This window comes from Macaca thibetana, chromosome 10 (genome assembly GCF_024542745.1).
Source record: "Macaca thibetana thibetana isolate TM-01 chromosome 10, ASM2454274v1, whole genome shotgun sequence".
In the NCBI taxonomy this organism is placed as follows: Eukaryota; Metazoa; Chordata; class Mammalia; order Primates; family Cercopithecidae; genus Macaca; species Macaca thibetana.
The window spans coordinates 19,157,537-19,180,375 of NC_065587.1; the positions used below are offsets into that span (position 1 = coordinate 19,157,537).

Here is a 22,839-nt window from a genome sequence, read left to right on the forward strand (position 1 = left end):
TTTTTTTTTTTTTTTTTTTTGAGACGGAGTTTCACTCTGTCACCCAGGCTGGAGTGCAGTGGCCAGATCTCAGCTCACTGCAAGCTCCGCCTCCCGGGTTCACGCCATTCTCCTGCCTCAGCCTCCCAAGTAGCTGGGACTACAGGCGCCCACCACCGCGCCCGGCTAGTTTTTTGTACTTTTTAGTAGAGACGGGGTTTCACCATATTAACCAGGATGGTCTCGATCTCCTGACCTCGTGATCCGCCCGTCTCGGCCTCCCAAAGTGCTAGGATTACAGGCTTGAGCCACCGCGCCCGGCCAATTTATCCATTTTAATAATGCAGGTTGACTATCTCTTATTCAAATTATTGGGACCAAAAATGTTTCAGACTTCACATTTTTTCAGATTTTGGAATATTTGAATTATACTTACCAGCATCCCTCATCTGAAAATCCCAAATGCTCCAGTGAGCATTCCCTTTGAACGTGACCTTTGAGCATCATGTTGGCGCTCAGAAAGTTTCAGATGTTGGAGCATTTCAGATTTTGGATTTTCAGGTTATGGATGCTCTTAATAACCCAATAGTGCCAACCTGTGCATTACTAAAACAACATGATGCCAGGAGCAGTGGCTCATGCCTGTAATCCCAACACTTTGGGAGGCTGGGGTTGGTGGATCATTTGAGGTCGGAAGTTTGAGACCAGCCTGGCCAACATGGTGAAACCCCATCTCGACTAAAAATACAAAAATTAGCCAGGCGGTAGTGGCACGCGCCTGTATTCCCAGCTACTCAGGAGGCTGAGGCAGGAGAGTCACTTGAACCCGGGAGGCGGAGGTTGCAGTGAGCTGAGGTCACAGCACTGCACTCCAGCCTGGACTGGGGTCTCAAAAAAGCATTTCTCATTACTGAATTTATAATAAAGCATTGTAAATTTTGAAGTGAGGAGTATGGTAGAAAGCATGATAATTGCTTTAGTAAATGTGTATGCATACATGAATTAAACTCTAGTATTAGACTTTTAAGAATGATTCACAATTAGGCCGGGCGCGGTGGCTCAAGCCTGTAATCCCAGCACTTTGGGAGGCCGAGACGGGCGGATCACGAGGTCGGGAGATCGAGACCATCCTGGCTAACACGGTGAAACCCCGTCTCTACTAAAAAAAATACAAAAAACTAGCCGGGCGAGGTGGCGGGCGCCTGTAGTCCCAGCTACTCGGGAGGCTGAGGCAGGAGAATGGCGTGAACCCGGGAGGCAGAGCTTGCAGTGAGCTGAGATCCGGCCACTGCACTCCAGCCTGGGTGACAGAGCGAGACTCCGTCTCAAAAAAAAAATAAAATAAAAAGAATGATTCACAATTATTGTAAAAATCAGAACTAAATCTATTAATTTATATAAGTCTCAATGATTGCTCTTTTTTTTTTTTTTTTTTTTTTTTTTTGAGATACAGTTTTGCTCTTGTTGCCCAGGCTGGAGTGAGCCACCAAGCCCAGCCTGCTTTTATATTTAATATAAGAGAAAAGTATATTGGACAAACCAATTGGCAGGGCAGTTTATCACATATATTTTGATTTTTTTTTTTTTTTTTTTTTTTGAGACGGAGTCTCGCTCTGTGGCCCGGGCTGGAGTGCAGTGGCCGGATCTCAGCTCACTGCAAGTTCTGCCTCCTGGGTTTACGCCATTCTCCTGCGTCAGCCTCCCGAGCAGCTGGGACTACAGGCGCCCGCCACCTTGCCCAGCTAGTTTTTTTTTGTATTTTTTAGTAGAGACGGGGTTTCACCGTGTTAGCCAGGATGGTCTCGATCTCCTGACCTCGTGATCCGCCCGTCTCGGCCTCCCAAAGTGCTGGGATTACAGGCTTGAGCCACCGCGCCCGGCCTTGATATTGTTAATGGGAATAGAAGTTATAACATCTGGCTGGGCATGAATAGCTCATGCCTGTAATCCCAGCACTTTGGGCAGCACTTAGAGAGGCCAAGGCGGGTATATCACCTGAGGTCAGGAGTTCGAGACCAGCCTGGCCAACATGGTGAAACCCTGTCTCTACTAAAAATACAAAAATTAGCTGGGCGTGGTAGCAGGCACCTGTAATCCCAGCTACTCATGAGGCTGAGGCAGGAGAATCGCTTGAACCCAGGAGGTGGAGGTTGCAGTGAGCCATGATTGAGCCACTCTGTCTCAAAAAAAAAAAAAAATTACAACATCTTATAGGATCAGATCAGAAGGGACTGACTACTTGAATTAAATATTTATAGTATGAATTGATAAAAGTTCATGCGTTAACCCAAGGAAATTACTTAAATTTTTTCTGTGGGTTTTGTGCACTTCAAGTATTTGATAGTCCCAGTAAAACATTTATATATATAGATAGATACAGTTTGTTTGTTTTGTGACAAGGTCTCGCTCTGTCGCCCAGGCTGGAGTGTAGAGGCATGATCATGGCTCACTGCAGCTTCAACTTCCTGGGCTCAGGTAATCCTCCTACCTCAGCCTCGTGAGTAGCTGGGACTACAGGCGTGTGCTACCATGCCCAGCTAATTTTTGTATTTCTAGTAGAGATGGGATTTTGCCATGTTCCCCAGGCTGGTCTTGAACTCCCAGGCTCAAGTGATCTGGCCACCTCCACCTCCCAAAGTGCTCAGATTACTGGTGTCAGCCATTGTGCCCATCCCATGAATATGTTGAGTGGAACTTTTCTAAGTGATGACATATTGTTGATAAGAAGTGAGAATAGCTGGAAAAAATTTTGTATATAATTAAATACATGAACAAGCTATTTTCAGTGTTTGAAGCTCTCTTTCCTAAATAAGGTCTTTTTCTTAAGTAGACATTATTTGATGATAATCGAGGTGAACAAAGCAAAGTCACTCTGACAACTCCTTTCCATGAGATACCCAAAATCAAGTGTGTTAACACTGGCCCAAATACTCAATTTCTTCTTCTTTTTTTTTTTTTTTTTTTTTTTGAGACAGAGTATCACTGTGTTGCCCAGGCTGGAGTGTAGTGGTGCAATTTTGGCTCACTGCAACCTCCACTTCCCAGGTTCCAGCGATTCTCATGCCTCAGCCTCCCGAGTAGCTGGGATTACAGGCACCTGCCACCACACCTGGCTAATTTTTTTTTTTTTTTGAGACAGAGTTTCGCCCTTGTTGCCCAGTCTAAAGTGCAATGGCATGATCTCGGCTCACTGCAACCTCTGCCTCCCAGGTACAAGTGATTCTTCTGCCTCAGCTGCCTGAGTAGCTGGTATTACAGGCACATGCCACCACACCCAGCTAATTTTTGTATTTTTAGTAGAGACAAGGTTTCACTGTGTTGGCCAAGTTGGTCTGGAACTCCTGACCTCATATGATCTGCCTGCCTTGGCCTCCCAAAGTTCTGGGATTACAGGCATGAGCCACTGTGCTCGGCCCCAAATACCCAATCTCTAAAGGCACTGTTCTCTCTTAACTGAATAATGTGTAGTAAAGGAAAAGAAAAGCCCAAGACAAGTTTATGGTGATTTCATTAATCACTGGAAAGGGCTTAGCAAAATGAGTGATTTGATTGATGTATCAAAGTAGAATTCAGGATGGATAGGAGCTGTTCTGAGAGAATTTGTGGGAACAGAGAGACCTGCAAGAGCAATTCAGGACACTTCTCAGGTGTATCACTTTTAGAATAAATCAGAGATTGAGCCAGGCATGGTAGTTCACGCCTGTAATCCCAACACTTTGGGTGGCCAAGGTGGAAGGATCACTTGAGCCCAGGAGGCTAAGAGCAGCCTGGGCAACATAGTAAGACCACATTTCTACAAAAATTAATAATAAGGCCAGGCGTGTTGGCTCATGTCTGTAATCCCAGCACTTTGGGAGGCCGAGGTGGATAGATCATGAGGTCAGTAGTTCAAGACCAGCCTGGCCAACATGGTGAAACCCCATATCTACTAAAAATACAAAATTAGCCAGGCATGGTGGCATACACCTGTAATCCCAGCTACTTGGGAGGCTGAGGCCAAAGAATCGCTTGAACCCAAAAGGCAGAGGTTGCAGTGAGCTGAGATTACACCACTGCACTCCAACCTGGGCAACAGAGCAAGACTCCATCTAAAAAAAGAAAAAAAAATTAATAATAATAATGAAAGAAAAAATAGAAATTAAAGATTGAGTGGTTGATTCCCCTACAGCTGGGTTCTCATGTACTCTGTGGAAAGTCTTTAGGTACACTAATGTAAAGACCACTGGTCTAACGTATTTAGTAGCAACCTAATTTAGCTCTTAGGATTTTTACCTTAGTTTATGTATTGGTTCAGGTCCAATCAGGAGACAGAAATCACACAGTATTTTAAACAGGGGAAGTTTATTATAAAGCATTAAACTATGACAGGGAGTAACCTTAAATGTAAAGACAATCCTGAAGGGTACACTTGGGCTAAGGGAGAGTACCCTAGGAAGGGCAAACTTGGAAGGGGCACCACCTCCCTGGAGTTGAAACTTGGTTGGAGAAGGTGAGGTTGCAGCCCATTAGATGGCTGGGTTGCAGAGGCCAGAGCTGGGCAAGCAGGAAATAACAACCACCTTCTGGAGCACAGACAAGGCTGCTGCAGAGGGAGGTGCGGCACTGCTCTGATGCAAGGCCTGGAGCATGTGGTTTCTGCTTCAGGAGAGCAACAGGAAATGACCGTCAGGAAGTCAGGTTACCATTGAGGGCATAAGGCCTGGAGTGCCCTATCCGTGTTGGGAAGCCTGCAGCAAAGTGGTCGCCAAGCTAAGGCTGCAAGGTCACTGAGGGACCTTGGCCACACCTGGCCGCACCACTAGGGCAGAGAAGGCCCAAAACATCCCAACATACATTAATCACTGATGGCCCATGCTGCAGGAGCAAGAAAAAAAGCTCACCAAACCAGCAAAAGAGAAATGCTTAAAGGGCCTAGGATTCCGTTATCACAGAGCGGGTACTGAAGGGCAAATTTTGAGCTGAAAAGCAATAATTTAATCATTGGCATATAGTCAACAGTAAAATTTTGATACATTATTCGCTTGACAAAGAGCTGGGTTTTTTTTGTTTTTTGTTTGTTTGTTTGTTTTGTAGTAGAGGTGGGGTTTCACCATGTTGGCCAGGATGGTCTCAATCTCTTGACCTCATGATCCTTCTATCTTGGCCTCCCAAAGTGCTGGGATTACAGACGTGAGCCACCACGCCCGGCCTAATTTTATATTCTTAATAGAGACAGGGTTTTACCATGTTGGTCAGGCTGGTCTTGAACTCCTGACCTCAAGTCATCCACCCGGCCCAAAACATGTTTAAAAGTTGATTCTGGCCAGGTATGGTGGCTCAAGCCTGTAATCCTAGCACTTTGGGAGGCTGAAACGGGTGGGTCACTTGAGGTCAGGAGTTTGAAACCAGCTGGCCAGGCACGGTGGCTCACGCCTGTTCCCCAGGCTGCAGTGCAGTGGCATGATCTCGGCTCATCGCAGCCTCCACCTACCAAGTTCAAGCAATTCTCCTCCCTCAGCCTCCAGAGTAGCTGGGATTATAGGTGTGCACTACCACATTGGCTAATTTTTATATTTTTAGTAGAGACAGGGTTTCACCATGTTGGCCAGGCTGGTCTCAAACTCCTGGACTCAAGTGATTTGCCCACCCTTGGCCTTTCAAAGTGCTAGGATTACAGGCGTGAGCCACTGTGCCTGGCCTATAGTATGTTTTATGTGTTTAAAGAAATACAAGTGGGTTGAAAATATGAATAATGAAGCAAGATATACTTGAAAATAACCAACTACATTTAAAGTAGAACTGTACAGAATTTCTAAAAATGTAAAATTGGGTAATCAAAATAAAACTTTAATAAATGCGTTAACAGCAAGTTAAATAGAGCTAAATAGTGTTAACGAACAGGAGCACAACAGAACAGAATTTTCACAATGAAGTACAGAAACAAAAATATGATCAAGGGAGAGGAAGAAGTAAGAAGAGAGAATTGAAGGAGGATGTGGAGCAACAGACACTCTCAATCACTGCTGGTGGGAATGCAAAATGGTTTATAGCCTCTTTGGAAGACAGTTTGGCAATTCCCGTGCAGAACTAAATGTACATACCATACCATACAGCAGCTGCACTCCTTGGTATTTACCCAAATGAGTTGAAAACATTTCACACAAAATCTGTACATAAATGTTCATGGCAGCTTTATTCAGAATTTCTAAAACTTGGAAGCAACCAAGATGTCCGTCAGTAGGTGAATGAATAAACTGTCTGGACAGTGGAATATTACTCAGTACTAAAAAGGAATTAGCTATCAAGCCATGAAATGATATGGAGGAATCTGAAATGCATACTGCTGAGCGAAAGAAGCCAATCTGAATAAACTATGTACTGTATGAGTTCAACTCTGTGACATTCTGGAAAAGGCAAAACCATGGAGACAGAAGTCACCAAGGGTTGAGGGGAAGGAAGGGATGACTAGGTGGCACACCGAGGGTGTGTAGGGCAGTGAAAACTGTTATGTGTGTTACTGTAATGGGGGATACATGGCATTATGTGTTTGTCAAAACTCATAGAAAACAACAAGGGTGAGCTCCAACATAAACTGGACTTTGAGGTGGTAATAATGTATCAATATATGTTCATTGTATAACAGTTGTACACTCTGGAAGGCTATCCATGTGTGAAGGCAGGGGCTATATGGGAACTGTCTACTTTCTGTTCAGTCTTTCTGTGAACATAAAACTACTGTAAAAAAATAAAGTATAAAAAAAAGGTGACCACGCATGGTGGCTCACGCCTGTAATCCAGCACTTTGGGAAGCCAAGGTGGGAGGAATGCTTGAGCCCAGGAGTTCAAGGCCAGCCTGGGCAGCATGTCTCTACAAAAATAAAAGTAAAACTAACCAGGCGTGGTGGCACACTCCTATAGTCCCAGCTATTTAGGACGCTGAGGTGGAAGGATCACTGAGTCTAGGATTTTAAGGCTGCAGTGAACTATCATCAAACCACTGATCTCCAATTTGGGCAAGAGAGCGAGACTGTCTCCCCATGCCCAACTGTCTCCGACAAAAAACAAGATAACATATAACCCACAGAACTGGAGAAAATATTTGCAAATCACACATCTAATAAGGGTCTGGTATCCACAAGCAATAAAGAACTCTTACAGTTCAACAACCAAAAGACAATAACCATATTTTTTAAATGGACAAAGTATTTCAATAGACATTTCTCCAAAGAAGATAGACAAATGACCCACAAGCATTTGAAAAGATGCTGTTGACATCATGAGTCATCAGGGAACTGCAAATCAAAACCGTAGTGAAACACCACTTCCCACCCACTAGGATGAGAAGAAAAAATAAAACAGAAAATAAGTGTAGTAAGGGTGTGGAGAAACTCAAACCCTTATACACATCTCATGGGAATGTAAAATGTTCCTGAAAAAATTGGTTACCGTATGACCCAACAATTCTTCTAGGTATGTACCCAAAAGAATTGAAAACATGCCAGGCATGGTGGCTCACGCCTGTAATCCCAGCACTTTGGGAGCCTGAGGCGGTCAGATCATCTGAGGTCAGGAGTTCGAGACCAGCCTGGCCAATATGGTGAAACCCTATCTCCACTAAAAATACAAAAATTAGCCAGGAGTGGTGGTGCTTGCCTGTAACCCCAGCTACTTGGGAGGCTGAGGCAGGAGAATTGCCTTAACGCAGGAGGTGGAGGTTGCCGTGAGCTAAGATTGCACTCCTGCACTCCAGCCTGGGTGACAGAGCAAGACTCTGTCTCAAAAAAAAAAAAGTAATTGAAAACATACATTCACCAAAAAACTTGTGCATGAATGTTCACAGCAACATTATTCGTAGTAGCTAAAAAGTGGAAACCAAATGTTCATCAGTTGATAAATGGATAAAGAAAAGATGGTATATCCATAGATGGAGTATTATTCAGCCAGGAAAAGGAACAAAGTACTGATACATGCTACAACAGTGGTTAACTATGAAAACAGCACATTCGGCCGGGCGTGGTGGCTCAAGCCTGTAATCCCAGCACTTTGGGAGGCCGAGGTGGGTGGATCACGAGGTCAGGAGATCGAGACCATCCTGGCTAACACGGTGAAACCCCGTCTCTACTAAAAATACAAAAAACTAGCCAGGCGTGGTGGTGGGCGCCTGTAGTCCCAGCTACTCGGAGGCTGAGGCAGGAGAATGGCGTAAACCCGGGAGGTGGAGCTTGCAGTGAGCCGAGATCGGGCCACTGCACTCCAGCCTGGGCCACACAGCGAGACTCTGTCTCAAAAAAAAAAAAAAAGAAGAAAACAGCACATTCTATGTGATTCATTTTATATGAAATGTCTAGAATCCTTAGAGACAGAAAGTAGTTTAGTGGTTACCAGTGCTGGGTGGTAGGGGAGAGTCCAGGTGACTGCTAAAAGTAGGTTTCTTTTTGGAGTTATGAAAGTGTTTTAAGGCTGGGTGTGGTGGTTCATTCCTATAATCCCAGCACGTTGGCAGGTAGAGGCAGGAGGATCGCTTGAGCCCAGAAGTCTGATACCAGCCTGGGCAACATAGTGAGACCACATCTCTACAAAAGATCAGGTCAGGCGTCATGGCTCAACCCTATAATCCCAGCACTTTGGGAGGCTGAGACTGGAGGATCACTTGAGCCCAGGCGTTCGAAGCTAGCCTGCACAACATAGACAAACCCTATCTCTACCAAAAGTAGTTTTTAAAAATTAGCCAGACATGCCTGTAATCCCAGCACTATGGGAGGCCAAGGTGGGCAGATTGCCTGAGGTCAGGAGTTCAAGACCAGCCTGGCCAACATGGTGAAAACTTATCTCCACTAAACACGGTTTTTAAAATTAGCCAGGTGTGGTCGTGGGCACCTGTAATCCCAGCTACTTGGGAGGCTGAGGCAGGAGAATTGCTTGAACCCGGAAGGTGGATGTTGCAGTGAGCCTAAACTAGATCACACCACTGCATTCCACCCTGGGCAACAGAGTGAGACTTGGTCTCAAAAAAAAAAAAAAGAAAGAAAGAAAGTAGCTGGAGGCCAGGTGTGGTGGCTTACACCTGTAATCCCAGCAGTTTGGGAAGCCGAGGCTGGCGGATCACGAGGTCAGCAGTTCGAGACCAACCTGGCCAATACAGTGAAACCCCATCTCTACTAAAAGTACAAAAATTAACTGGGCATGGTGGTGCATACCTGTTGTCCTGTAGTCCCAGCTACTTGGGAAGCTGAGGCAGAAGAATCACTTGAACCTGGAAGGCAGATGTTGCAGTGAGCCAAGATCACGCCACTGCACTCCAGCCTGGGCAACAAAGCAAAACTCCGTCTCAAAGAAAAAAAAAAAAAATTAGCCGGGCATAGTACTGTGCACCTGTAGTCCCAGCTACTTGGGAAGCTGAGACAGGAGGATTGCTTCAGCCAGGGAGGTCAAGGGCACAGTCATCTATCATTATGCCACTGCACTTTAACCCAGGCAAGAGAATGAGACCCTGTCTTTAAAAAAAATGAAAAACTAGGCCGGGCGCAGTGACTCAACGCCTGTAACTCCAACACATTGGGAGGCCGAGGTGGGTGGATCACCGGAGGTCAGGAGTTCAAGACCAGCCTGGCCAACATGGTGAAACCCCATCTCTACTAAAAAATCAAAGTTACAGCTGGGCATGGTGGCTCATGCCTGTAATCCCAGCACTTTGGGAAGCCGAGATGGGTGGATCATCTGAGGTCAGGAGTTTGAGACCATCCTGGCCAATGTGATAAAACCTTATCTCTACTAAAAAGTCAAAGTGGCCAGGCGTGGTGATTCACACCTGAAATCCCAGCACTTTGGGATGCTGAGGTGGGCGAATCACAAGGTCAGGAGATTGAGACCATCATGGCTAACACTGTGAAACCCTATCTCTACAAAAATACAAAAAAATTAGCCAGGTGTTGTGGTGGGTGCCTGTAGTCCCAGCTACTCGGGAGGCTGAGGCAGGAGAATGGCGTGAACCCGGGAGGCGGAGCTTGCAGTGAGCCAAGATCACACCACTGCACTCTGGCCTGGGCGACAGAGGGAGACTCCGTCTCAAAAAAAAAAAAACCGGTCAGAGTTACAGCTGGGCATGGTGACTCACGCCTGTAATCTCAACACTTTGGGAGGCCGAGGTGGGTGAATCACCTGAGGTCAGGAGTTCAAGACCAGTCCAGCCAACGTGGTGAAACCCTCTCTTTTTTTTTTTTTTTTCAGGTAAACTTGCTTCCATTTTATTCCTAAATAACATAACTATTTAACAGAAAGATAAAAAGGCTGCATACCGCCCTCAAAATTTGCCCACAAGGAAATTCCTAGTAGGCAAAGGACAGACAGAACTCAAAGTCATCACCCTGAGGCTCACATGAGACAAATGCATATATATGATTGCTTCCTCTGCCCTATTATTTTTTTTTTATTATTATATTTTAAGTTCTAGGGTACATGTGCACAACGTGCAGGTTTGTTACATATGTATACTTGTGCCATGTTGGTGTGCTGCACCGATCAACTCGTCAGCACCCATCAACTCGTCATTTACATCAGGTATAACTCCCAATGCCAATGAAACCCTATCTCTACTAAAAATACAAAAATTATCTGGGTGTGGTGATGTGTACCCGTAGTATCAGCTACTCGGGAAGCTGAGGCAGGAGAATCGCTTGAACCCGGGAGGCAGAGGTTGCAGTGAGCTGAGATCGCTCTACTGCACTTCAGCCTGGCAACAGAGCAAGACTCCATCTCAAAAGAAAAAAAAAATCAAAAATTAGCCAGGTGTGGTGGGGGACGCCTGTAATCCCAGCTACTAAGGAGACTGGACAGGGGAATTGCTTGAATCCGGGAGGTGGAGGTTGCAGTGAGCTGAGGTCGTGCCATTGCACTCCAGTCTGGGCAACAAGAGTGAAATTCTGTCTCAAGAAATAAATAAAATAAAAAATAAAAAAATAAGCCGGCTATGGTGGCACACACCTGTGGTCCCAGCTACATGGAGGCAGAAGCAGGAGTATCTGTTGAGCCCAGCCCAGGAAGTTGAAGCTGCAGTGAGCCATGTTTGTGCCACTGCAGTCCAGCCTGGGTGACAGAACAAGACCCTGTCTCATAAAAAACTGGACTAGATGAGATAGTGGTGATCATGAATAACCTAGTGAGTATTTTAAAAATCACTGAATTGGCCGAGCGCGGTGGCTCAAGCCTGTAATCCCAGCACTTTGGGAGGCCGAGACGGGTGGATCACGAGGTCAGGAGATCGAGACCATCCTGGCGAACACGGTGAAACCCCGTCTCTACTAAAAAATACAAAAAAACTAGCCGGGCGAGGTGGTGGGCGCCTGTAGTCCCAGCTACTCGGGAGGCTGAGGCAGGAGAATGGCGTAAACCCGGAGGGCGGAGCTTGCAGTGAGCTGAGATCCGGCCACTGCACTCCAGCCTGGGCGACAGAGCCAGACTCCATCTCAAAAAAAAAAAAAAAAAAAAAAAAAAAAAAATCACTGAATTGTACATTTTAAATGGATGAATTTTATAGTATGTGAACCTGGACTCCTTGGAGAGTGATTACAGGTCTAGGGCAGGAAATGAATAAGATGAATGCATCTTGTCATACCAGAAAGTAGCAGAGCTCTCAGAGACTCCTAGGGTCATGTCAAAGGGATTCAGGAGCCAGTTTTTTGTTTGTTTTATTTTTTAATTTTTTATAGTGACAGGGTCTTGCTTTGTTGCCCAGGCTGGTCTCAAACTCCTGGGCTCAACAATCCTCTTGCCTCAGTCTCCCAAGTAACTGGGACTACTGTTGGGAGTCACCATGCCTGGCTCTCAAGAACCAGTTTGAAGAGATTCCCTCTGGCCACAGATGAGACCAGCTGAGCCTCAAAAGAATAATAAGTTCAGTAGATTACAGCATATCAAATATAAACTTGGTAGTTCATAATGATACTTAAAAAAATTTAATACCATTGGCCATCTTTGGAAGATACTGGGAAACCAACTCATTGTTTTGGAAATTTGTTATGAAAGGAAAAAAGCGAGCATATGGCCTGCTTTTACTATTCAAGCTGTACCTCAGAGTTACTGTATAATTGATAGGTATGAAGAGGTGTGTGTGTGTGTGTGTGTGTATATATATATATCTTTTTTAAGAGACAGAGTCTTTGTCACCTAGGCTGTACCTAGCCTCAGAGTCCTAGGCAACAGAGCAAGACCCATCTCTAAAACAGAAAAAAACAAAAAAGAATATATAGTTTCCTAGTCAGTGGAGGGAGATAGAAAAAAAAGAACAGTCAATTAATGAAAAGAAACATTGCAAAGACAGCACAAACAACAGCTGTAAAATCTATATAAATCTATGAAAAATAATAGATATCAATGTAAATATATCATTCCCAGTAAGTATTAATGGACTCAGTTACATAAAGTTGAAGGTTGGTACCCTGGAAAAGAAAATCCAGTACACATTTTTTCCAGTACACATTGTTTGCATGAGGCACATCTAAAACATTACAGATAGGTTGGGGCAAATGTAAAGGATAGCATTGGGAAATCAATATCTTCCCTCTTAGGAGAACACGAGGCTGTGCACAGTAACTAACTCATGCCTAATTTTTTTTTTTAATCTAGCCTGGCGTGGTGGCACACACCTGTAATCCCAGCTACTCAGGAGGCTGAGGCTGGAGGATGGCTAGAGTTCAAGGCTGCAGTGAGCTATGATCTTGTCACTGCCCTTTTGCCTGGGCAACAGAGCAAGACCTTGTCTATAAAAAAGAGAGAACATGAAGAATTTTTTTCTTTCTTTCTTTTCAGGTTAAAGAAGAAAGAGTTTAGTTTAGAAGAGATATATACCAACAAGAATTATAAATCTCCTCCTGCAAACAGGTAGGTAATTATAGCTGGGAAATGGAAGAATTTGAAATGATTGATGTGAATCTCCAGCCCTTTCACTTTAGGAAGAGTTTATGTTCAGTTGTACCAATATTGGGTCTTATAAATAGCTAGAATTGGTATTTTTCAATTCCAGCACTTGAATTAGGGTCAGTAATAGGATAGGAAATAAAGTGTACTGGGTTACATAAAATGTAGCCAGGTGCGGTGGCTCACACCTGTAATTCCAGCACTTTGGGAGGCCAACACGGGTGGATCACGAGGTCAGGAGTTCGAGACCAGGCTGACCAACATGGTGAAACCCCGTCTCTACTAAAAATACAAAAAATTCCCATCACTTTGGGAGGCCAAGGCGGGCAGATCACGAGGTCAGGAGATTGAGCCCATCCTGGCTAACAGTGAAACCCTGTCTCTACTAAAAATACGAAAAAAGCTGGGTGTGGTGGCAGGCGCCTGTAGTCCCAGCTACTCGGGAGGCTGAGGCAGGAGAATGGCGTGAACCTGGGAGGCAGAACCTGCAGTGAGCCGAGATTCCGCCACTGCACTCCAGCCTGGGTGACAGAGCGAGACTCTGTCTCAAAAAAAAAAAAAAAAAAAAATTAGCTGGGCATGGTGGCTCACACCTGTAATCCCAACTACTTGGGAGACTGAGGCAGGAGAATTGCTTGAACCCGGGAGGAGGAAATGCCAGTGAGCCGAGATGACGCCACTGCACTTCAGCCTGGGCAACAGAGCTAGACTCCATCTCAAAAAAAAAAAAAAGAAAAAGAAAATGTAGTCTCAGCCGGAAGCAGTGGCTCACACCTGTAATCCAAGCACTTTGGGAGGCCAAGGCAGGCGAATCACCTGAGGTCAGGAGTTTCAAGACCAGCCTGGCCAACATGGTGAAATCCTGTCTGTACTAAAAATACAAAATTAGCTGGGTGTGGTGGCACACACCTGTAATCCCAGCTACTTGGGAGGCTGAGGCAGGAGAATTGCTTGAATGAGGAGGCAGAGGTTGCAGTAAGCCAAGATCATGCCACTGCACTCCGGTGTGGTCAAAAGAGTGAGACTCTGTCTTAAAAAAAAAAAAGGAGTTGGGCACAGTAGTTCACGCCTGTAATCCCAGCACTTTGGGAAGCTGAGGTGGACGGATCATCTGAGGTCGGGAATTCGAGACCAGCCTGACCAACATGGAGAAACCCTATCTCTAATAAAAATACAAAATTACCCAGGTGTGGTGGTGCATGCCTGTAATCCCAGCTACTCAGAAGCTGAGGCAGGAGAATCGCTTGAACCCCGGAGGCAGAGGTTGCAGTGAACCCAGATCGCACCATTGCACTCCAGCCTGGGCAACAAGAGCGAAACTCCATCTCAAAAAAAAAAAAAAAGAAAGTACAGAGACTGGGCGCGGTGGCTCACGCCTGTAATCCCAACACTTTGGGAGGCCGAGGCGGGTAGATCACGAGGTCAGGAGTTCAAGACTCGCCTGGCCAAGTTAGTGAAACCCCATCTCTACTAAAAATACAAAAATCAGCTGAGCGTGATGGCGGTTGCCTGTAATCCCAGCTACTCGGGAGGGTGAGGCAGAGAACTGCTTGAACCCAGGAGGCAGAGGTTGCAGTGAGCCGAGATTGTGCCACTGCACTCCAGCCTGGGTGACAGAGCGAGACTGTCTCAAAAAAAAAAAGTACAAAGAAGTAGTTTGTATTTATATTTTTACCAAATATGCTGACTTCAGGACTGATAATCATTGATTTTTCAGATATGATTGTAAACCCAAATACAGGAAGAGTTTCACTTAGGTCTGATTTCAATTAAAGTCAGTGAACATTTATTAAATGCCCACTGTTTCTAGAATATAGGAGAACTCTAGGATTTTATTCTAAGATTTTGTATGTCTGCTCTAACACATTTGTACAATTATTACAACATCTTTGCCGCATTGCTAAAAATAAATAAAGGCTGGGCACAGTGGCTCACACCTGTCATTCTAGCACTTTGGCAGGCCAAGGCAGGCAGATTGCTTGAGCTGAGGAGTTCAAGACCAGCCTGGGCAACATGGTGAAACCCCGTCTCTACTAAAAACACAAAAATTAGCCAGGCACAGTGGCCTGCACCTATAGTCCCAGCTACTCGGGCGGCTGAGGCAGGAGGAGAATTGATTGAGCCTGGGAGGCAGAGGTTGCAGTGAGCTGACTTCACGCCACTGCACCCCAGCCTGGGTGACGGGAGTGAAACCTGTCTCAAATGAAAAAAAAAAGGGAGGTATTAGAAACAACCCAACATTTAAAATATTACTAGGGTTCTCATTAATTTACTTATAATTACTTATAATTAATTCCTTATAGTGGAATCTACTGTGTAACCATTTTAAAAAATGAATCAGAGCCAGTGGCTCATGCCTGTAATCTCACCACTTCGGGAGGCCAAGGAGGGAGGATCACTGGAGCCCTGGAGTTGGAGACCAGCCTGGGCAATATACCAAGACTCCATCTCTACAAAAAAAAAAAAAAAAAAATCTTTTTAAATTAGCCAGACATGGTGGTGCATGCTTATAGTCCCAGCTACTTGGGAGGCTCAGGTGGGAGGATTGCTTCAGCCCAGGGTGTCGAGGCTCTAGTGACCTGTGATTGTGATTGTGCCACTGCACTCCAGCCTGAGTGACAGAGTGAGACCCTGTCTCAAAAAAAAAATTTTTTTTTAAATATGAGTCAGGGCTGGGTGCGGTGGCTCACGCCTGTAATCCCAGCACTGGGAAGCTGAGGCAGGTGGATCACCTGAGGTCAGGATTTCGAGACTAGCCTGATCAAACTGGTGAAACCTCATCTCTGCTAAAATTACAAAAAAAATTGGCTGGGCACGGTGGCTCATTATAATCCCAGCACTTTGGGAGGTCAAGGAGAGTGGATCATGAGGTCAAGAGATCAAGACCATCCTGGCTAACAGAGTGAAACCCTGTCTCTACTAAAAATACAAAAAAAAAAAATTAGCTGGGCATGGCGGCGCACGCCTTTAGTCCCAGCTACTTGGGAGGCTGAGGCAGGAGAATGGCGTGAATCCGGGAGGTGGCACTTGCAGTGAGCCGAGATTGCGCCACTGCACTCCAGCCTGGGTGACAGAGCGAGACTGTCTTAAACAAACAAACAAGAAATTAACCAGGTGTAGTGACACATGCCTGTAATCCCAGCTACTTGAGAGGCTGAGGCAGGAGAATCGCTTGAACCCAGGAGACAGAGGTTGCAGTGAGCCAAGATCATGCCATTGCACTCCAGCCTGGGCAACAAGAGTGAAACTCTGTCCCACAGAAAAAAAAAAAGTTGGTGCTAGTAGCTTTCAGTCACTGTTGACTAGAAGGGTTGTTAACCCAGCGTCAATACCCTGACCCTGTTGACAGGATGGGCCATGTGAGTCAGCCCGTTGGTGATTCTGTTTTGTGCTTCATCCTTAGGTGTTTAGAGACCATCTTTGAGGAACCCAAGGAACGAAATGGTACGCTAATCTCAATAAGCCAACAGAAGAGGAAGCGAGTTCTAGAATTTCAGGATTTTACAGTCCCGCGAAAGAGGAGAGCTCGAGGTAAAGTCATGGTGGCAGGCAGCTTTACCAGGGCCCAGAAGGCAGCTGTGCAGAGTCGAGAGCTGGATGCTCTTTTGATACAGAAACTAATGGAACTGGAGACCTTCTTTGCCAAGGAAGAGGAGCAGGAACGATCATCAGACTGTTGAGAAGCAATTCAGTTTGAGGGTCTCAATTTTAGTTTTTTTGTTTGTTCGTTTTTTTGTTTTGTTTTTTTTTTTGGACCTCCTTGGAAGAGGTTGCCTAATTTTGCCCTACCGCCAAACCACTCAAAAATGCACAGTCCATGAATTTTACCTATTTCAAGGTGCAACCTTTTTAGAAACTGGTGAAGGAGGGTCCTCTACTTTTACTGCTGAGTATAGAACCTCAGGAATGCTCCCTTTCTCCTGGAAATGAACCTGAACGACATCTAGCCTCCTCCTCAGTCTCTGCCATCCACAGGAGGAAGCAGCAGCCTATCTTCAGTAACACTAGGATTCCAAGGACTCACAGGATTTGCACGTCCATATGAAAGTTCCGCTTTGTTTACGGTGGTGCTAGACCAAGATTATTAGAAACGTGGCCTAGGGAGGGGAACTGGCGTCCTGTCCTACGTGGTCTCACTGGCTCATTTCAGTAGTTGAGGAAAGATGAGCTGTTGTGTTTTCTAATCTTTTGTCTGCCCAGGACCTATTGATGTGAGTGTATGTGAGAGTGTTTGTGCGTGTGTGGCTTTTTCCCATCATATTCTCCCCTCTGTGACTGTGGGTCACTAGTGCCAGAGGAGCCCGTCCAGGCCCCATTCGAAGTAAGTTGCACTTTTTAATGTTGTGGTGTGGATTATTTTCATTTGTTTTCTTTTTTGTTGTTGTTTTTGTACTATTATTGCTGCATGTTTGGAGCCTTTAAATGTGATTTTAAAACAATTTTTTAAGGAGAAAAACAATACATGTCTTAAGACTACATGATAGGCATTTGACCCAGTTGACCGCTGCATGGAAGAGACATTTTTCCTATTCATGTGTTTCAGGCAATCCCTTCCCCATCTCCAGCTTCTAGTGTAACTCATTAGAGGGAGCACTTTTATTCATCTGGGTTCTCATTCTTGCCCACCAGATACATGTATTTATTTTAGTGATTTAAGTAAGAGCAGGTTTCTCTCCCGATCATTGAAAAAATACTGTGGTTGGGTGTGGTCTTAATGGTTTTTATCTGAAATGGTGTCAGGTAACAAAATTGAGTACAACAGCTTAGACAGTGATACAGGCTGACCCACAGTATATGTGGCTCTCCAGGCAGCTCGCTTCAAGAATGGGAAGAGAGTCGGGGTCATGCTTCAGACCCAGAGATGTGTTCCTGCAGTGGGAGCTCAAAAATCCCCAGCCAGCCCTCTTTGAGGGCCACCTCATTGTACTCTGGGCTCCTGTGTCACATCTACCGGAACTGTCGAATGCCGGAGTTAGCCAAGTTTCTGGGTTTGTGCCTGCGGGAGTCTGTGGGCAGAGGGCTGCTGTGCGTCAGCAGCCTCGAGGTCTTGTTCCTTTTCCACTGAAGTCCTGTGTACCCATATCCTGCTCCCCTTCCCCTCCTTCTCTAGGGGTTTCTCTTTCTCTCTCAAAACAAGAGTTTAGAGAATTAACATTCCATGGCTGGTGAGTGGGGTGCAAAAGTCATCATCAGGACACCAGCATCACCTCTTCTATCCTCCTGGGAGCCACTGGCATGGAGCAGCCACCGATGGGAACCGTCAGAGTTCTAGGCACATTTCCAAGTCAGTCTGTTAGAGAAGAGTGAGTGGCACGTCCTGGAATGTTGGTCAACTCTCTTAGGTTTCTTTTGCTTCCCCATTTGCTAGTGGATGGGGAGATGGGGTGGGGGTGGGGGGTCTCTATGTGCCTTGCTTTTGCAGGTTGACAGTCTATGCCACACTGGAGCAGAAAAACTGACTTAAGCCAGAGAGAAAAGTGTGCTACGGCTATCTTCTAGGCCCACTGCCTCAGACATAGCATTGAGACAAGTAAAATACACACATGGTCATCCACGGAGGCGTCCAAGGCCATGGCCAGATACAATTAGAAGAGAGCCAGGCTTCCGTACCAGCTCTGAATGATGCTAACCAGATTCTGTCATTCTACATCCACTTTGCCCAGACTGTATAGACACGACCTATGTTTCACCTCAATACCTCTCCCTTCCTGGGACAGGGTTCTTAGACACTAAATGCTTCTCTCTGCCTTTTTTGCTTAAGGGAGTGGGATGAGTAGTACATTGTGCTCTTGTTCAGGCATGTTTAGGGAGCTCCTACTGGACAGGTTGCAGACTAGCAGTGAGTCAACAAAGCCCTGTTTGCCAGCTCCGTTGGCAGTGTAGATGCAGTGATGTGGCAGCTGTGTTTCCCAGAGAGAACAGTGGGCACAGCTGTAGTGTCACCAACATTGCAGAGATAGTTTCAACTGCCCGTTATAGGTGTGGCACTCTAAGAGCCAGGAGCAGCGGTTTGGAACATGGGTAACTGGGAGCAGAGGACTGGAAGAAACAGAGCTGGGCTCCTTCCTTGTCCTGACAATGTAGGAGAGAAGTTGTTCTGAGGCCAGCCCTGGCCCTCGTTGAAATTCTTGGCCTACCCTCTGGCTAGGGCCCTTCCCCTGCTCCAAAGTTGAGAAGGGGGCCCCACTGCAAACTTGAAATTACTTACCTGAAGGTGATGTATATACGTAGGCTCCAGCTGCGCTCAGCCACACCTGTCTTACATTCAGTTTCAGCACTGAGCCAGCTGCAGTGTTGTCATGGGTCCTCAAGCCCGCGGTCCCTAACCATGATGGGACACAGTAATCGGCTGCTGGCACACCACTTGCCCAGAGCTACAAGTCTGGTTCTCGTGTGGAGTTGGTACAGTTTCTGAATATGGGAACTTCCCTCCCCAAGTGGTGGGAAGTTACAGTTAACTACAACTTAACTATCACTCACTTCCAGAGGTTTAGTGTTTTTAATATGGGAAAGAGGAGAAATCTCAGGTCCAATCAGGGTTCTGCCCATCAGCTTTTCACTGAAACTTTCAATCGTGTTGTTTTTTTTTCCCATCTTTCAGTTTCTAGCTGTGTTTGCCTCCTCCCTCCATGTTGCCTCCTCTTTTTTTGCTTTTGGTCTCCTTTCCAGCTTCATGTCTCCATGAGTTCAGCTGTACCTCGTCTCCTGTTAAATCTGATCATGTCCACTTTTTCTTACTGACCTTACTCAAAGCTATGGTAGCTGAGGGAGTTACAGTGAAAAGACATGTAGCGTTTGCCTTATTCGGAGCCTGAAGAGCCCAGAAACTCATGCTGTGAATCCCAAAACTCAGCGCTCCTCAAGAGCTGTGAAAATCATGATACTTTGTCACAATTTTGCCTGAAAGAGTCTTTGGCACGAGCTCCAGAGCTAACCTGAGGTCCATTCCAGATCCCACTCTCTGGGCATGAGACCTCCCCCGTGGCTCCTTCCTCGCCCACTGGGCCAAGAGCAGCAGGGAGCGTACGGGACGGCAGCAGCAGATCCAAGGCCACAGTGTAGCCGATGACTGCATGGCCGTCGCTCCGTCTCCAGGCTGGGATTCCGTCTCATAATCAATGCCATGTACATTAAGATCTGTGAAAGACCAACTTTTAGGCAGTGATACTTTTCTCCCATTCCCTGGGGTGGGGGGAGTATGCAGTTGGTGCTTTCTGTAATTCCCTTGTTCTGTTTTGTTTCTGTAAGCTTTCCCCCTGGTGTCATGGAAAGGACTTCTTAAATAACCACATTGTGGGTGGCTGTATCCAAAGTTTAAATAATTGGCCAGAAGTGCAGAGTATCCTTTCCTGGATTCGTGTCAGGAAAGGGCTCCTTGCCAGAACTGAACTTGTTATATAAAAACCTGGCTAGGGAGATTTAATTTTACTAAAATTACAGTTTAATGTTACCATCTAGCCACAAATTGAGCAGCAAAAGCTATTTTGATGATGAAGGGGGGTCCTTGTTGAGCCAGCCATCTAGTGCAGTGTGCTCTCAGATAACAATGCTTGTTGATTGTGTGTCTTCACAAGCCCCTCTCTGGTGCTGAATTGGATTTGAATTCTTCGTGAGAGGCCTCAGCATCTCCTTGGGCTGGTCTGGGCCAGTAAAAATAGCTGCCTGACATGTTTATATATTATCATGGTCAGTAGTTCAATGAAATTTGTACATTTTTGGTAACATTGGTATACATGATGCCCCTGCAGTTCCTTTTCTGTTTGGTAGTTTGTGACTCTAAAATTTCCACTGTTATGTGTGTTAATTTATGAAAATAAATTTTTTTGAAAACCTTTCAAATAACTCTCAAGGCCATTACTTTGTTCTTGTGGCTTGGCAATAAGTTAAAATGGACATTCCAAAGTTAAATATCACAGCAAGCATCATTCCTTCCAAAGTGGTCACCATTTTCTGAGAAGTATTGTGTGGTAACTGTGGGACCAGCTCAAACTGATTAACCATTGCTTAAGCTGTTACAGGTGACACAGAGCCAAAATTGCCCGGGCGTGCACAATGGAAAAAAGCTTTAACCTCCTAATTGTTACCACCACAAGCCTGGCAGGCCAACTGCATTGACATCACCTAGGACTAGACAGGAATCCCATAAAAGCTTGACCCACTCCCAGATCAGGGAAACATTTGAGTGTTGCCTCCTGTCTCCATGCCAGTTGACTTTGACTTTTTTTTTTTTTTTGGTGGAGTTTCTCTCTGTCGCCAAGGCTGGAGTGCAATGGCATGCAATCTCAGCTTACTGCAACTTCCACTTCCTGGGTTCAAGCGATTCTTGTACTTCCGCCTCCCAAGTGCTGGGATTACAGGCACCCACCACCAAGCCCAGCTAATTTTTTATTTTTTTAGAAGAGATGGGGTTTTCACCATGTTGGTCAGGCTGGTCTCGAACTCCCGACCTCAGGTGATCTACCCACCTGGACCTCCCAAAGTGCCAGGATTGCAGGTGTGAGCCACTGAGTCCAGCCTCATTTACTTTTTTTGAGACAGAGTTTCACTCTTGTTGCCCAGGATGGAGTGCAGTGGCGTGATCTCAGCTCACCGCAACCTCTGCCTCCTAGCTTCAAGCGATTCTCCTGCCTCAGCCTCCTGAGTAGCTGGGATTACAGGCATGCACCACCACGCCTGGCTAATTTTGTATTTTTAGTAGAGACGGGGTTTCTCCATGTTGGTCAAGTTGGTCTTGAACCCCCAACCTTAGCTGATCCACCCACCTCGACCTCCCAAAGTGCCGGGATAGCAGGTGTGAGCCATTGCGCCCAGTCCCTCATTTACTTTTTAAAAGATCTCACCACTTAACACCTGTCCTTCCCAGCTGTTTATGAGGTTACGCTATGAATCTTCTGCTTCTCATTTAGCCAATGGAAACTGGTGAAAGAATGACTGAGAACGCCTCTCTAACACCATATTGATACATTCCAGAAAGAAACATGATTCCTGAGGACATTCTTCCTCTGTCCAGAGCAAAAGCAATGCCCAGTTTCCCCGTCTTGGCCTCAGAACTTCAGCAAGGAATTCTATCCATGTAGTCTTCTATTTGGGGAAATTAACTGCGTGACAACTGCGCTTCTTGTTAAGTTTCATGGTTATTTGGAGAAGGGTACTCTCCTACATCATTTCTTGAGAAAAGAGTTGCTAATTATTGGCCGGGCGCGGTGGCTCAAGCCTGTAATCCCAGCACTTTGGGAGGCCGAGACGGGCGGATCACGAGGTCAGGAGATGGAGACCATCCTGGCTAACACGGTGAAACCCCGTCTCTACTAAAAAAAATACAAAAAACTAGCCGGGCGAGGTGGCAGGCGCCTGTAGTCCCAGCTACTCGGGAGGCTGAGGCAGGAGAATGGCGTGAACCCAGGAGGCGGAGCTTGCAGTGAGCTGAGATCCGGCCACTGCACTCCAGCCTGGGCGACAGAGCGAGACTCCGTCTCAAAAAAAAACAAAAAAACAAGAGTTGCTAATTATCAGTTAAGGCAGTATAATCTCTTTAACCTCTCATTACAGAATCTTGTGCTGGTAGAGCCTCGTGAGGACTGGTCAAAACTGATTTAAGGCTGAGCGCTGTGACTCATGCCTGTTATCCCAACACTTTGGGAGGCTGAGGCCGAGGCAGGCCTCCCAATTGAGGTCAGAAGTTGAAGACCAACCTAGCCAACATAGTGAAACCCCATCTCTACTAAAAATACAAAAATTAGCTGGGTGTGGTGGTGCACGCCTTTTATCCCAGCTACTGAGGAAGCTGAGGCTGGAGAAGCACTTGAACCTGGGAGGCAGAGGTTGCAGTGAGCCAAGATCATGCCACTGCACTCCAGCCTGGGTGATGGAGCAAGACCCTGTCTCCAAAATAAATAAATTAAATTAAAAAATAACACTGATTTTTTTTTTTTTTTTTTTTTTTTTTTTTTTTTGAGACGGAGTCTCGCT

At 45.8% G+C, this 22,839-nt stretch overlaps 1 protein-coding gene across 6 annotated transcripts in view; it reads left to right on the top strand.

The window, feature by feature from the left end:
• Positions 1-20,709, top strand: part of PRR14L (proline rich 14 like) — a 71,865-nt gene extending 51,156 nt beyond the window's left edge. For all 6 annotated transcript variants that reach the window (XM_050806659.1, XM_050806657.1, XM_050806658.1 and 3 more), the window contains 2 exons: positions 12,763-12,834; positions 16,274-20,709. In XM_050806659.1, coding sequence (XP_050662616.1) covers positions 12,763-12,834; positions 16,274-16,550 — 349 coding nt within the window. In that variant the 3' untranslated portion in view covers positions 16,551-20,709. The remainder of the gene's footprint in view (positions 1-12,762; positions 12,835-16,273) is intronic.
• The last annotated feature ends 2,130 nt before the right edge of the window (positions 20,710-22,839 follow it).